This window comes from Triticum aestivum, chromosome 3D (genome assembly GCF_018294505.1).
Source record: "Triticum aestivum cultivar Chinese Spring chromosome 3D, IWGSC CS RefSeq v2.1, whole genome shotgun sequence".
Classification (NCBI taxonomy): Eukaryota; Viridiplantae; Streptophyta; class Magnoliopsida; order Poales; family Poaceae; genus Triticum; species Triticum aestivum.
Window position 1 is genome coordinate 157322394 of NC_057802.1, and position 15659 is coordinate 157338052.

Consider the following 15659-nt stretch of genomic DNA (forward strand, 5'->3'; position numbering starts at 1 on the left):
TACCGGCAAGTCTCTTTACTCGTACTGCAATGCATGATCCCGTGAATAACGCCTTAGTCACATTGAGCTCATTATGATGATGCATTACCGAGTGGGCCCAGAGATACCTCTCCGTCACACGGAGTGACAAATCCCAGTCTCGATCCGTGCCAACCCAATACACTTTCGGAGATACCCGTAGTGCACCTTTATAGTCACCCAGTTACGTTGTGACGTTTGGCACACCCAAAGCACTCCTACGGTATCCGGGAGTTGCACGATCTCATGGTCTAAGGAAAAGATACTTGACATTGGAAAAGCTCTAGCAAACGAAACTACACGATCTTTTATGCTATGCTTAGGATTGGGTCTTGTCCATCACATCATTCTCCTAATGATGTGATCCCGTTATCAATGACATCCAATGTCCATAGTCAGGAAACCATGACTATCTGTTGATCAACGAGCTAGTCAACTAGAGGCTTACTAGGGACACGTTGTGGTCTATGTATTCACACATGTATTACGATTTCCGGACAATACAATTATAGCATGAACAATAGACTATTATCATGAACAAAGAAATATAATAATAACCATTTATTATTGCCTCTAGGGCATATTTCCAACAGCGTGTTCTGATGGAGATAGGGTTAGGTGGAAATATAACCTGAGCAGTCGGGCTAGTAATTTCTAATGGCGCACCAGGGTGAGGTGCGCCATTGCTATCGTCGTACTTATGGCGCACTTGGGGGAGGTGCGCCATTAGATAGACATCCCGCACTGCACCTACTCCCTTGCACTGTGGCCTCCCTCCCTCCCTCGCCAGATCCCCCACTCGACCCCAACCGTACGCCGCCGCCCCCTTGCTCCGCCCCCTCCGTCCGCCGCGCCTGCACGCCGTCGGCGACGCCACCGCCGTTGTGGTCTTGCGCTGCCCCGACGCCGCCGCCCCGACCCCCGCGGGACTCCACCCCCACCGCCCCCGACGGCCGAGCGCTCCTCTCCTCTCCTCCTCCCTCCGACGAGCGAGGGCCTCCTCCGGCCCCTGCAGCAGCCGGCGAGCGAGGGCCTCCTCCTCCTCCGACGTGCCCACACCCCGCCTGCCCCTGCCGTCGTCCGCCACCCGGCGACCAGCCGCGCCCGCCCAGGTACCCCTCCTCCTTCCTCCTTCCTCCCTCTCCACCCGGCGACCAGCCGCGCCCGCCCAGGTACCCCTCCTCCTTCCTCCTTCCTCCCTCTCCACCCTTCCTCCCCATTCCCTTTCACCCATCTCAAATGAACAGATGCATGATGCTATCTTATTAGGGCAAACACAAAGGTTAAATCCTATATGCACTTTATTTCTACTTGCAGACATCAAGTTCAGTCAAATATGTCATGGTTAGCTGAATGATAAATTTTATTGATAATATCAAGTCAAGAAGGTCCAGTTGAATTTGCATGATGAAACTGCAAGTTTGAATCTCTAGGTGTTAGCTGCCTCTTTAGTTTGTTATCTACAGGGAATTGAAAATGAATTCCCTTTTTTTCATTTCTAGATCATAGTGGCAAATACATGCAGGTTCATGTTCATGCACACAAATCTGTATTTTTGTATCGTTTAAGTTTGTTTTTTGCTTTTTCAAACTAGGCTACTTGCTGAGACAAATTTACACATGGCATATAATTATCCAATATACGTAAATGTTTACATATATATAGGTAGTCAAAGTGATGTGTCCAAAATGAGAGCTTTCCAAGAACTAAATGAGGGTTCTTGAATATGTTAATGTTATTCCCCCCCTATAGGAAGTGTTTGCTTCTATTGGCGTTTCTGTTATGTTTCCTCCAGTGCACTATTTGTCTATTTAAACCCCTGCACCAAAGTATGCACCAAAGTATGGCTCCAGATCTGACTTCCGGGCCAGTGAATGTCTTAAAATAAATTGTTGTAGGCCCTGTTCTATATCATCAACTCAACACTAGTGTTGCATTAAACAATTTGCATAGGCCGTATCTGCTAGAGAATAAATATGTCATGATTGACAGAGAAGATCTGCTAGCTTTTATTGATAAAATTTTAGCCAAAATAGCTAGATGGAGAGGCAGACTTCTTTCTTATTGGAAAAAATTACCCCAATTAGGTCCTGCCTAGCTAGCATGAATCTAAAGGGACCTGCTCTTATAAATCTCTATATGTTCTAGTGAATTTTAGGGGGGGTGCAACCTTTGTATCTTCCTGTAGTATGGAGTATTAAATTGCCCCCTAGGGTATAAGGTTTCATTTGGATGTTCTCCCAGAACAAAATCATGACTTGTGACAATCTAAGAAAAAGGGGGATGGCAAAACCCCTAGAGTGTGTTCATTGCAAAGAGATACAAACTGTATATCATTTATTTTTTGAATGTATTGTAGCTAGTAAAATCTGTGAAGATGTTGAAATGCTTTTCTAGGTGCCAATCGTTAACTTTGAATCTATTGCTAAGTTGTGGCTTTGCAATAAAAGATACATTCACTTGAATGCAGTGTGCCTTTTTCTTTTCCAAAGGAAAAGAAATTGTGGTGTATAACAAATGTATTATTTGGTGGAAATTGAGATATCATATTAATCATTGACAAATTGGCTTTGAACAAATAATCTTAAATCCATGCATACCTACACAATTCATCTATTTGCAATGTGATGTTGTAAGGGTACTAATTGGTCTCTTCTGCTGCTTATCAGAGATGGGGGGAAGCAGCCACCGCCGCTCTGCCTCACCGGAGTACGAGTTGGATGCTTTCGAGTTCTTCAGTGTCATACTTGGGACTTCAGTATCAGCCACGAGGCAGGTATATAAAACGAAAGATCTCCCCTTCACCCATCTCATTATGTTAACTCTGTTGTTTGCTACATCACTCCTTGTCCCAAATTGCAGAGGCTGCCTGACACTTTTATGAACATGCTGGGTGAAGATCCGCCACATAATGTGAAGCTCCGACAGGCCGGCAGCGGGGTTCGCAGGCTGTGGGACGTGGAGTTGGTGATCGAGGAGGGCCACATGTACCTGTGCCGTGGCTGGGAGAAGTTCTACAGTGCCTACGACCTACGGACCGGGTACTTTCTTCTCTTCAGGTACGACGATGAAGCCACAATGCTCATCGTGAAGGTTTTCAACACGACTATGTGTCGCATGCGCTACACTGACGACGAAGATGCCAGTGCGTTCTGCCTCTTCTTATTCCTCTACATTTGGCTTTGTCTCACATCGATTGTTAACGGCCATTGTTGCATTTGGACAGGCAATGGGAGCAGCAGCAGCGACACTGGCTACAGCCAAAGCAGCAGCGATTATGGTTGTAGCAAAAGCAACAGCGATTCTGGCTTTAGCGAAAGCAGCAGCGATTCTGGCAGCAGCAAAGACAGCAAGAAGGATGATCCGGACTGGGGTGGGGGAGAAGAGGAGCAGAGTGGGCCGCTGCAGGATGACGATGGGCATCAGGCTGAGGATGACCTAGCGCTGGTGGTGGCTGACCAAGGGCAAGAGATGGTGGTGGCTGACCATGGGCAAGAGATGGTGGTGGCTGACCATGGGTAAGAGATGGTGGTGGCTGAGGATGACCTAGCGATGGTCGTGCCCGTCCTGCCTGAAGGTGGCCTCGCGATGGTGGTGGTGCCTGACAATGACCACGCACTGGTGGTGGCGCCGGCGATCCCACAGCTGGGCGACATGACCACGCCAATTGTGGTAGAAGACTACATCCCACAGCTGCCTCCACCGCCTCGCCGCTCTTGGCGCATCAGGCTGAGGAAGGAGAAGGAGAAGAACAATGAGAACTGAACTATGTGAAACTTTTGTAATATGGTGTTGGATGGATAACGATGTTGGATGAACAATGTGAAACTTTTGTAATATGTAACGATGGAACTATGTGTTGGCTATGTATGTATATATGATGAAACTTGTGTGTTGGATATGATTGTTATATGGATGCTTGTTGTATATATATGTGTTGGATATCTCATATGTGAAATAGTGACCTGAGATTAAGAAAAAACGATTTTTTTTTAAAATGTTACTAATGGCGCACTTCCATCTGATGCGCCATTAGTATACCAGTTACTAATGGGGCACCTGTGGGATACTAATGGCGCACCTGTGGGATACCATTACTAAAATATTCTAGTGGCGTGGTGCTAGTGGCGCATCAGTAGTGCGCCATTAGTAGGCAAAACTGGTGCGCCACTAGTAAGCCTTTTTTTAGTAGTGGCTAGGGCATTAGTAACGACCTTTTAGTCCCGGTTCAACAACTGGGACAAAAGGCCCTTACCAACCGAAACAGATGACCCTTTTTCTACTAGTGAGTATAGAGAAGCACCGGCTGAGGCCACTAACAATCACGGTTCCCAGTCATCAGGCTCCTCAGGCAGCGGCGAGGAGAAGGAGGGAAGGGGGTGGGAAGCCGCGGCGCCGGAGGAGTTCCCCCGTGTCGCCAGATAGAGGCAACACGGGAGTGGGGCGAGCGGGTGGCAATGCTCTCACCAGAGGCTCCTCACTTTGGAGACAAAATTAACGATCAATCAAGCACATGAGCTGTCCTAAGACTATCAAGTCGATCAGTCCCCTTCTCAAGTAGCCAGCCACGTGAGGACCACTGCTTGAGAACTGAGATACAAGACAAGAGATTAGTTTCAAGCATCTCGATCATCCAGCTCTCCTCGCACCGGATAAGCACATTTCGTACGCTCAGAACCTGGGACTCCCGATCGGCATCATCCCGATTCCCCAGGGTACGTGACAGCGAAAAAGAATCATACCGTTACACCACGTGCACGTCTCCACCCCTAACTGGCATTACGTACATCACATGTACACGCGCACACACATATATGCAACACACGCATCGTATAGACGTACAACGTCTACCGACGTCCCGATCCTGCTGTACGTACAAAAGTGTATCTGTACACGTCTGATGAAACGGGCTGGCACGTCATGATCGGGCTACCAGAATCCGCGTGTCTGCATATGCATGCTAACCTAGCTAGCGCGCGGGCAGCGTGCCGGCGAAGAAGGGGTCGTCGTGCGGCAGCAGGTCGTTGGGCCGGAGCGCGGTGAAGACCATGAGCGCGAGGGTGACGAGGACGGAGAGCACGGCGAGCGCGAGCATCAGCACGCTCGCCGCCGGCTCCCTCACCTCCTGCGCGTACTCCGCCGACGCCAGCGCCAGCAACGTCAACGGGAACGAGTACGCCCACCACGCCACGCTGAACCGCCGCATCGCCCGCTTGAACAGCGTGGGCCGGGACACCTGCATGCGACACAACACCAAAAATGTTTACGTCTCTCTCTTAAAATAATTATTTTACGAGAAGAAGATGTTATTAACAAGCTATAGAATGATTAGTTGGCAATGCGTCCGTAGGCACTATATGATCTTGATGTGATCCAGTATGATCTATTGGGGGCCTGGTGATGTGAGTGGCCATGCAACTCAACCTAGGTTTTATTTTATTTTATTTTTGCTCATTGAAATATATCCTATTATACAGAGGTGCAGAAAAAAGAGACGATCGAGTTTACAGTTCACGTGGCAGCTAGTGGCGTCCTACAGACCTACACGATCCTGGTTGGAGCTTTTTTTCGGGACAACATGCTAGCAATCTCAAACTCTGAAAAAAACTATAGTATATATGCCTTTATTTTACCCAACCAACTTACAAACAAAAGCAAAAGCGATGGATGGAGAGACGCTGGGAAAAGTCTCTCAGAGGATGCATGGAACGCTCGATGCGCACTCTCCTTCCATTTTTTTCCCGCGTCTTTGTAACACTACCTCATTCGTATAGACTCGTCTCTAGACTTGCGGCTGAGTTTACCGGAGGATCGAAAGGAAAGGTACAGTAATAACGTAATGTTAGGTGATCTAGTCGTAATTACCAGGGAGGCGAAGAGGAACATCGAGAGGAAGAAGAGCATCTTGCAGCCGGTGTCGAAGGACATGGATATGGAGCACCAGGCGAGGGACGCCATGCTCGGAGCGGCGAAGAAGAGAAAGAAGACCGGGCGGAGCATGGCCGGCAGCGAGTCGGAGCCGAGGAACCTCTGGTACAGCGTGACGAACAGCACGAGGTAGTGCGCGGCGCCGACGGCGAACATGGCCACGGCGCCCTCGTGCCACCCCATCTTCGCCGCCGCCCTCGCCGTCATCAGGTTCGCGATCACCGTCATGTGGCTGGCCGGGTTGGCCACCATGGACAGGAACTTTCTGCCGCGCGTGAACCACTGGCCGTAGACCTTGACGTCCAGGACAAGGATGGGCAGCGAGAAGGCCCACCACAGCATGTGGTAGGACGGCGCTTCCGGGCGCAGGAACGGCGTGGCCTGCAGCAGCAGCAGCCACGAGATCCAGGGCGCGAACAGGTAGTTCATGCCGACGTGGTGCCGGAACTCGGCGCGCACGGCTGGGAGCCGGACCACGCAGCGCGCCACGTAGAGCACGCAGAGCGCGAACAGGGTGAGCAGCGCCAGCGACCAGAGCAGCACGAACGCCGCGGACGGCAGGGACTGCACCAAGGGATGCAGCGCGCTCGGGTCCGTGGACCTGTCGCTCAGCGTGCGCCACAGCAGCGCCTGCCCGCTCAGGGCCAGACTGATGCGGAAGTATCCCGCGTGGAACCGCGTCAGCATCGCGAACCGGGAAGCCACCAGCCGCGGAGGCTTGCTAGGCGCCGGTGACGCTTTCAACATGGTGCCGCCGTCGCCAGCTTCAGCCAGCCCAGCGCCCTTGGCGCTCAACGGTTGGGAGACACAGGGTTTAAGGGAATCTGAGATGGTTTCCATCGTGATCGATCGGTCGATCGAGCGATGGAAGGGGGGAGGGAGAATGTGGTTTGCTTTGCATTGTAGGGGAGCTCGGTATTTATAGGGGGGCTAGTAAGGTAAGGCGATGAGGAGTGTGACCGGCCTGCAGTCTGACAGTCTCAAGTGTTGAGGTCTAGGTAACATGTGGGTTAGGCAGTAACCGAGGGCGGCGGTTCTTGCTTTTCTTTTCGAGCCATTGGTTTTCATCTTATACAAGGCTGGGCACTTGGGCTATGTGATGTGATAAAAAATGCTATGCTGGTACTTCTGCGGTGCAGCTGAGAATTCACGTTTTGGGAAAGTATTCTTGGCTAATGTTGGCTCTCATTTGCGAGCTAGGTGCTGAGCTGAGTAATGGCTTTCTGTAGGGTACCATGCCTTTCTGTACTTGTACACCTTTCAGATGATAGAAACATCATTTTTCATCCCTCCATCCTTTGTATGATTCGATGTATTCACTGAAACTTTTTCGGAAATGCCCAAGTCACCGAGATCAAATGCAAGTACAAAACGGCAACAGAAATTATGTCACTGGAAACTTCTCTTGGACGTGAATATAATGACATATTTTTTGTGACATATGACTAATATTTTTTTTGGCAAAATTAATGGTCAAATTTTTATTGAAATGCTATGAGCCCTGCAAATCATGATAGTGGGAGTACCTATATTTAAAATATCAAAGATACTCGGAATACATGTGCCCATTGAAGAGGTTCCATGTTTATGTTTGATATAATGTATTGTTTTTCAGAGAATTATAACGTATTGTTTTCATTCAAAAATTCTCTGCCAAGGAGAGAAAACTTGTATTGTGGGGGTTTATGAACTGTGGGGAGATGGTGAGATTTAGTCGCTTTGGATTTTTTTCCACGCTTAGACATAGCTTCGGTCTTATATAATTTTGCTATTTGACAGAGTGTTTTTTGTGCATTCTACATATGCAGAGGCATGTGCTCATTATGTTTGTATTCTTTTGATGTTTCATATTGAGTCAATAAAATTTAACATTTGTCAAAAAATTCGATACATGCGTGTGTGAGAGAGGGAGAAGAGATGAGGTGTGGCAAGAACGATCACAATGGAATCAACTTGGGTCGCAACTAAGTCATAGGGGCCGTTTGGTTTACGTCCAAGATGGCCACGCCAAATGAGGGCGAGCCAATATTTTGGCGCAGGAAACGACCCCCTTGTTTCACCCGTGCGTGGGCGTGAAATCCGAACTACCCGACCAAAATATTGGCGTGGTCACGGGACTTGAGCTTCGATCCAAACGCTAATCCTATGAAGTCAGTGAACGCCAAAATTTTGGTGTGGCACCCGTCGGCCACCATCCAAACAGCCTCATACACTCCCACGCAGACGAGCGAGCTTCCTCTCCTTTTTAGGGCGCATTTCTTTTTCTTTTCTTTTTTGCAGGTCTTTTAGGGTGCATTTATTTATTTATATTTTTGAGAGCGCATTTCTTCCTAGTGTAGAGTCTGCGTGGGAGGATCCGAAATCTATCTGTGCAGTAGGCCACGCCACAATGTACTATGTGGTGCAAAGTGGGCGTGTGTGCTGCCTGCCACCTCATCTGGTAGAAGTTGCCGGTGCGGCAGTGCTAGCTACTGCATGCATGCACTGACCGTAGGGTATGGGTGTGCACGGCCCGCGATGGCTTATTCATCGCGTCCCCGGCGCGCATGGTCGAACCGGACCGGCTGGTTCGTTTATGGTCATTTCCCGATTTGATAATTAGGTCGCCTCGACGCCACGCAAGACTCCACTTTAGGGCGACCGGTGGGCTTGTACCCCGCTGGCAAATATGAGATCTCTACTCATGGATGATATCGCGTGTGATACTGCCTCTGCCAGCCCTTTTGCAACGAGAGAGAGATAATATAGGAAAAAAGATTGGACTAGATGGTTGGACCATTGCCACTCTCGATCCTGGTCGATCCTATGATCGTGTACGTGCAATGGGTCTATCACTTGTCAGACTCGGACATCCGGTAAAAATTTAGCCAGCTAATTTCGGCAAGCTAGCGAGCTTTCTCTCCTTTTTAGGCTCCCTCCGCTAGTTGAGCCGAGCAATACTTGTCGTCTCATCAAACTATAGTGCATGTATGTATGATCTTTCCAATCTCGTCGGTGCATAATGGCAGGTGGATCAAATCCGAGGCTGCACGGCGGCGACCGACTGTGTTACGGCAATTCATGCAAAGATCAGCAAGTCAGTTGGTGGCCACGTCACGCCGTGGAGTGACCAAACAAGCGGCACTAGATGTGATAATAATTAGGTAGAAAAAAACTAAGCATTCGGTGGTGTTAGCATATCCATGCAAAAGAAATATAAGAGCTGCTAAATTGGCTTCTCAGAGAGAAAGTGATGTTTGCATGGCCTCGCCCAGCCTGAAGAGCTACAGCTTATCTAAGGGATAGCTTATCTAAACTTTGCATGCGCATATACGTGCATGACCTAATTTATATATTCTACAAACGGACCTACGCTAATACGAGGCTGTAACTGGATCCAGCTAGATGCATAATCTGTACACCAAACGGGCTAGTCGTCCCTGTCTCTTGTTCAACGCGCCTTCCGGGGAAAAGGTAGTTTCTTGTACGATATTTTTTCCACGAAACAAGCAAAGGAGGATACCTGAATCATGCCGAGAATATTGAGTCCAAAGGATCCAGTTGCTTGTCTAGCCATGTCACGCACACATCATACACGGATCATACCAAATATACCTAAGCCGTGAACATTACTTCATTTTAGCTTAGAGGAACGTACGTAACTCCCGATCTCGTTCACGAAACCGCAAACTACGGAGGTAAAAGGTTCAGTTGAACCTGCCGGAAAAAAACACACGAGATGTGACACGAATGACCTTTTCTGCACGGAGGCTGAAATTAGGCAGTTTATGGTTAACGGACGCCGATAAGTGCCTGTGGGCGTTAGGGGTTTGTCCACACATTTTATATGGTGTATAAGAAGAACAGCCCACACACCTACGCCCACACACCTCTTTTTTTCCCTCCTGACCCCTCTCACACGCGTGCGTGTGGGCGAAATAGATAACGCCCACATGCCCCGTACGTCAGGCCTCGTACCTCGTGGTCCTGCAAGCCCCGCGTGACAGTCACCGCGCGTCCCGCAGTTGCCATGGTCCAGACCCTCGTCCATGTTCGTTTAACTGTAGTTGACATGTCGCTGAACTTTGGTTGCCATGTCGCTGAACTTTGGTTGCCATGTCGGATAACTACAATTGCCATGGTTGCTCAACTGCAGTTGCCATGTACGGTCTGGTCTACTGCAGTTGCCATGATTTCAAAACTTTAGGAGTTGCCACCCACTAACACTAGGCATGTGGCATGTAGCACTACAAAAAGATATGTCAAAAAAACATGTTCGGGTAAAGGAGAGACTTGCCATGTGCTCACAAGCACGCTAGGGCAGTTTCCATGTAAAGAGAAAGAGTTGCCATCTGCTTACGTGCACGCTAGGGCAGTTGCCATGTACCATGCAAAAAACACATGGCAACTCGGGTAAAAAAGTTGCCATCTGCTTACAAGCAAAGCTAGGGCAGTTGCCATGTACCTGCAGAAACACATGGGAACTGCCAGCTTTGGGTGTGGGCGAGGAGACGGGCGTGTGGGCGAAGTGATAAACGCCCACACACCAGCCCCCTCTGCGTGCGTGAAAATTGATGTGTGGGCGAATTGCTAAACGCCCACACACCAGCCCCCCGTGTGGTGAAAAAGGACGTGTGGGCGACCGGATGAATGCCCACACACCAGCTTAGTCCTACGTGGCACACAAAAACTGCTAGAACGCGCCAAGATTCGCGCAAAATCGGTTGGACGAGGATCCATGCGTGTGCGCGAGTTGCCAGACGCCTACACGTGTGGGCGTTAGTGTTTTCGTAAACTTAATACAGATCCACAAGATTACTGACATGACAAATCACAAAATAACAAGCTAGGAACATGTAATTTTTTTGCGAAAATAATCCAGATCTATTATCAAAATTCACCGGAAGTACAAAGCATCTCAAACCTAAGAAGAATTACATCGAGATTCCGAGACCACTAAACGACCACTACCGCCGTCAGAACGAGCCGTCGACGGGCCACTGTCGCCGCTCCCCTACCGGAACCGGCTTGACCTTGTCGATGACAAACGGGAAGTCTTCGTGCAAGTGCCCCTAAGGACCAGCGCCCTGGAGCTGCAGTCGCCGTCGTTGAACCCCTAAATAGATCCGGAACACGTGACACCAAATCTCGCCACATGACGAGAAACCCTAACCTCGCCGTCCAAGGAGACGGCAGGAATCTAGGCCGGAGCTCCGTGGACTATGTCCAGATGAACAAACTCGAGGAGAATCGGAGCCCGATAGACAAACTCAAAGAAGAAGCGCCACTATCTGTCCGAGCACCACATCTATGTGGACTAAAAAACCCTGACCTAAACTACTAAGCCGGGCGGAGGTACCGGGATCCCCTCCCCGCCACCGGCCGCCGGAGCGAATGCAGAGGGAACGTGAATCCATGGGCTCACCGGTGAAGCCTGGAGGGGAGAGTTTACCCTAGCCGCCAAGGAACATATAATATGTAAAGATATGGATCAAATGAACATACGAATGGAGAAACATTTAGAATATACGAGGAAACTGGAAACTCCGCTCTAATCGCATCTTCTAGTAAAGTTCTAGTAAAGACAAGGTGGTTTCCTGCTAGAGCAAGTAGTCGAAGAAAGCGGACATACGTCAAGGATATAGTTGAACTTAAGCGATCAGATGCGATGAGACACTCTTCATAAACCTTAGCGCCCCTAACGGTGTGCAGGTTCTAAGGGACGTGGTTTTGGAGGCCTACTCTCCTGGACGATGGTGCACGTGGTCGCTAAATGGGATCGCTGGAGAAGCAACTCAACCCATGGGAACTCTAGAGAGTGTGTGTGTGTTTAATAATGCGTGTTATGCCTTTTGTCTACACACGTGTAGAATCTCTCCTCCGCATCTCCTCTACATGGAGGGGATACGTGGCAGAGTGAAGAGATGTAACTGACAGGTGGTGGAAGAACTCTCTGGAAGTACAAAATATGTTGATATCGAGCTCAAGTATTGATATGTACGCACATTGCAAGGTAATTTTTGTTCTTCCGGCAAGATTCAAACATTAGCCCAAACTCGATCTCGATTCACAAAACGGGTCCAATGGGTCTTTGGTATTTCAAAAAAATTAACAATATGTAATGGGTCGAGAACCATAAATATTAAAATCTCCCATCATATCTCATAGGCACATTACAGTACATTTGTTCTGATTGCATTGTTTAATATACCTGTAGTTTAGTGGAGAACAATCAAGGTTGATATCCACCTAGACAAGCAGTTATACTTATCCACAACTGACAAATAAACTATTCCTTGAATTGTATGTCTTGTATGAACAAGTTTCATTGAATTTCATTACCGGCACATGGATGCCAAGGCTAGCCTACGGGGTGCAGCATACAAGTCGTACTGTTGTCCTTTCATGAGCTTACTAGATATTATGCAATCTCATTGACTACCCTTCAAGTTCTTTGGGATATCCATTAAAGTGAATCTCATAGCTCATGGTCCCCTTTAGATTATTCTCTCAAGATCATGTCAATGATTATCTCCCAGATTTGAAACGAAATGGCATAGTTTGCTAATAGCAAACAAGATGTCAAAGCCTTGTGGTACTAGCTAAATACATAAGCGAGCCAACTACTTGATAATATCTGAATTGATCTCTAGTATCTTATTCATTCTTACAAAGGCACACACTAGGATAACAAGGATTTGGAGAAGGTTGGCAATTGAAATATCCAGATTTTCTCAACACTTTTTCCATGTAATGGGATCTCACAAGAGTAATCCCATTACTTTCATTTCTCAATAACTTGATGCTTAAGATAACATCAGCTTCTCCAAGATCTTTCATCTCAAAACATTGAGATGAGAAAGTTTTAACCTCGTCAATGACTTTGAGAGGGGGGTCCCAAATATTAGTATGTCATCATCATACAAATAGAGCATCAATAACTCACCCCCATCATAGTGTTAGTAGCCACATTTGTCAGTTTCATTCACAACAAAGCATGTGAAGTTAGAGTTTTGTCACTACAAAAATTTCGTCTATTTTGCGATGTTTCACTTGTGTCACGTATAACTCTTTTTCGGCGCACTTGCACTGCCAGCAGGTGTAGTTGAACAACTCAACAAATTCCTAAGAAACTTCTTCTGAAGGAAATATGGAATGGAGGACAGAGGCACTGCACTCATTGCATGGAAAAAAGTACGTACGCCAAAAAGCAGGGAGGGCTTGGGATTCTTGACATTGCAACTCACAACAAAGCATTGCTTATGAATAATCTTCACAAATTCCTAAATATGGCAGACACACCATGGGTCAAATTAATTTGGGAAAAGCATTATCAACATGGGCCACCAACTGATGCGAGGGTGGGATCCTTCTGGTGGAAAGCACACATTGCACTTCTTGCTGAATTTAAGAATATCAGCACATGTTAGATTGCTTTTGAAAAAACTGCTCTATTTTGGCAAGGCAAGTGGATAGATGAATCACTACAATTCAAATTTCCATAGCTCCATTCATTTTCTACCAACTCTGCAATTTATGTCCAGCAATTTTGTGAGACCTCTGATTGGACTGAACATTTTCATATGCCACTGTCAACTGAAACCTTCAATCAACTCAACCTGTTGGAAAGTCTGGTACCACAACTGACACACTCTGCAAAGGATTAATTGGGTCATGGGGTACATCAGTCTAACTACTCCTCCATACAAATTTACAACAGTTTGATTACAAACACAGAGGAACACCCAGTTTTCAAGTTAATTTGGAAGAGTAAAAATAGACTCCATCATAAGATCTTCTTTTGGCTAGCTATTCATGAGAAGATAAATACTAGAGCCTTACTGCAAAGAAAAGGAATGCATTTGGAAAACCCTTTTTGCCCAAATTGCAATCAGAATGCTGAAGAGATTGTCATGCATCTATTGTGAGATTGTAATTTTGCTCAGGAATGTTGGAATTCATTATTGCCTGTCAAGAGGAAGGGAACATCACTATATGAAGAGCTCATCCTTGCATCAGAACAGCTGCCTAATAAATTCTCCACAGAAATCATCATTGTTGGATGTTGGAACATTTGGACTCAAAGGAACGGCAAGATTTTTAAAGGACACCCACATACCCTTCAAGGATGGAGATTTTTCTTTATGAAGGATCTAAATTTACTTCAATTCAAGATCAAAGAAAAGCATATTCAGCACTTTAGGTAGTGAATAAGTAATAATTTGCAATATGATGTATTGTTTCCCTAGAGAAGGTATAGGTTGATTTCTTTTAGAGACTTTGGTCTCTAGAAGGCTTGTAATTGTTTATTTTGGTTGTTTATAATATACCGTAGAACTATTGTTCACGGTTTTCCTGGTAAAAAAACTCTTTTTCATCGCGGAACATACCCCTGTGACACTTTCCAACCACCACCCCCACCGTCACCAAAGCGCCATCATGGAAAATCAAATTTTGATGGTACCACTTTTTACGTCACACAAGATCGCATTTTAGGTGACAAACCAAATAATGTTAGCGATGGTCGTTTTCGGTGAAGGCCCAGAATGTCACATATGATAGCCCAATCTGTCACGTAAGATCATTTGGGCGACGATAATTCATCACCGGTGATCGGTTGGGGTGGGGGTTGACCGATCAAAGATTCAGACAGGTGGGGCCAATAGTTGCTGACGTGGCTTCTCCCATGTGGGTCCGCCGTGGGTTTTATCACCGACGGTTCCATCAGTAATAACTGGGCGTCAGTTTTGACCAGTGAAAATTGCTGACATATTGGCATAGAAGATGCTGATGTGGCTGCTTACAAGTGGGACCAGACATTGTTGAAGACATGCATTTACGTCACAATTACCGTCACTCATAGGAAAAAAACTGTAATTCGTCTATCATTAATTTTGTCAGCGAATCTGTATTTAATTTGTAATTTTAGGAAAATAGATTGAAAATTTGATTCGCTGGAATATGAGATTTCAAACATTGGCAACAGATCTTCCATTATAAGTCAATCCTGACATTTTACAAGGAGAAGCAGAGGACATATTCTCAAACAAGGTAAAATTAAGTTGACTATAAGCATGAGGCCATCGGTGTTTTTCACACGCAGTCTTGTGCTGACTGTGTGGACTTCCTTAACAGGTGACTGAGCATTGCCTCCAAATGTCTTTGCCTTTTTTCAAAGATAGTGGATTTATTTTGCTGATCCATTTTGAAATGTTCAATCTCTTCTAGTTCACTTCTTCTTAAGTTTTTTAATTTATACTATCTGGGCAAAAAGTATTTCATTCAGCTTTTCATGAAACATGTCACTTGCCTTTTTTGCATCTGCCTCCTCAGTTGCAATGATGTGTTCTATCTCACAGATGTGTTCACAATAGGATGAATTCTTCCCGAAGGACGAAGAGATGCCCATGCTCGAAAGTACAGTGCTTGAGGAGCTCTTTTCCTCAATGATTTCTACATGAGGTATTGCTGTCGTATCAAGCAATTTTGATGGTGTATGCCTCATCCTCGATTCATTCTGCAATATGATTGATAGCATGGTTAGAGCAGTGTTTGATAGTTTGAATAGTTATTGTCAGACTATACATTTGAAGCCTACAAATTTGGTAGTACTTACGATTTCTTTTCTTTTCTTTTTGCAGTCAGACAAAATGTAGGATCTTTCTTTCTACTGCACGTAGGTTCAAGCAATTCTCCACCAGATTGATTATCAATGTTGTCCTTAGGCTTGTATC

At 46.6% G+C, this 15659-nt stretch overlaps 1 protein-coding gene across 1 annotated transcript; it reads right to left on the bottom strand.

Moving 5' to 3' along the window:
• Nucleotides 1–4757: 4757 nt before the first annotated feature.
• On the bottom strand, nucleotides 4758–6850 carry LOC123074405 (S-type anion channel SLAH1). The gene is made up of 2 exons (XM_044497265.1): nucleotides 5884–6850; nucleotides 4758–5254 (listed from the first exon to the last, which is right to left on the bottom strand). The coding sequence occupies exons 1-2, from the start codon at nucleotides 6784–6786 to the stop codon at nucleotides 4988–4990; spliced, it is 1170 nt and encodes a 389-aa protein (XP_044353200.1). The 5' UTR covers nucleotides 6787–6850; the 3' UTR covers nucleotides 4758–4987.
• Between the last annotated feature and the right edge of the window lie 8809 nt (nucleotides 6851–15659).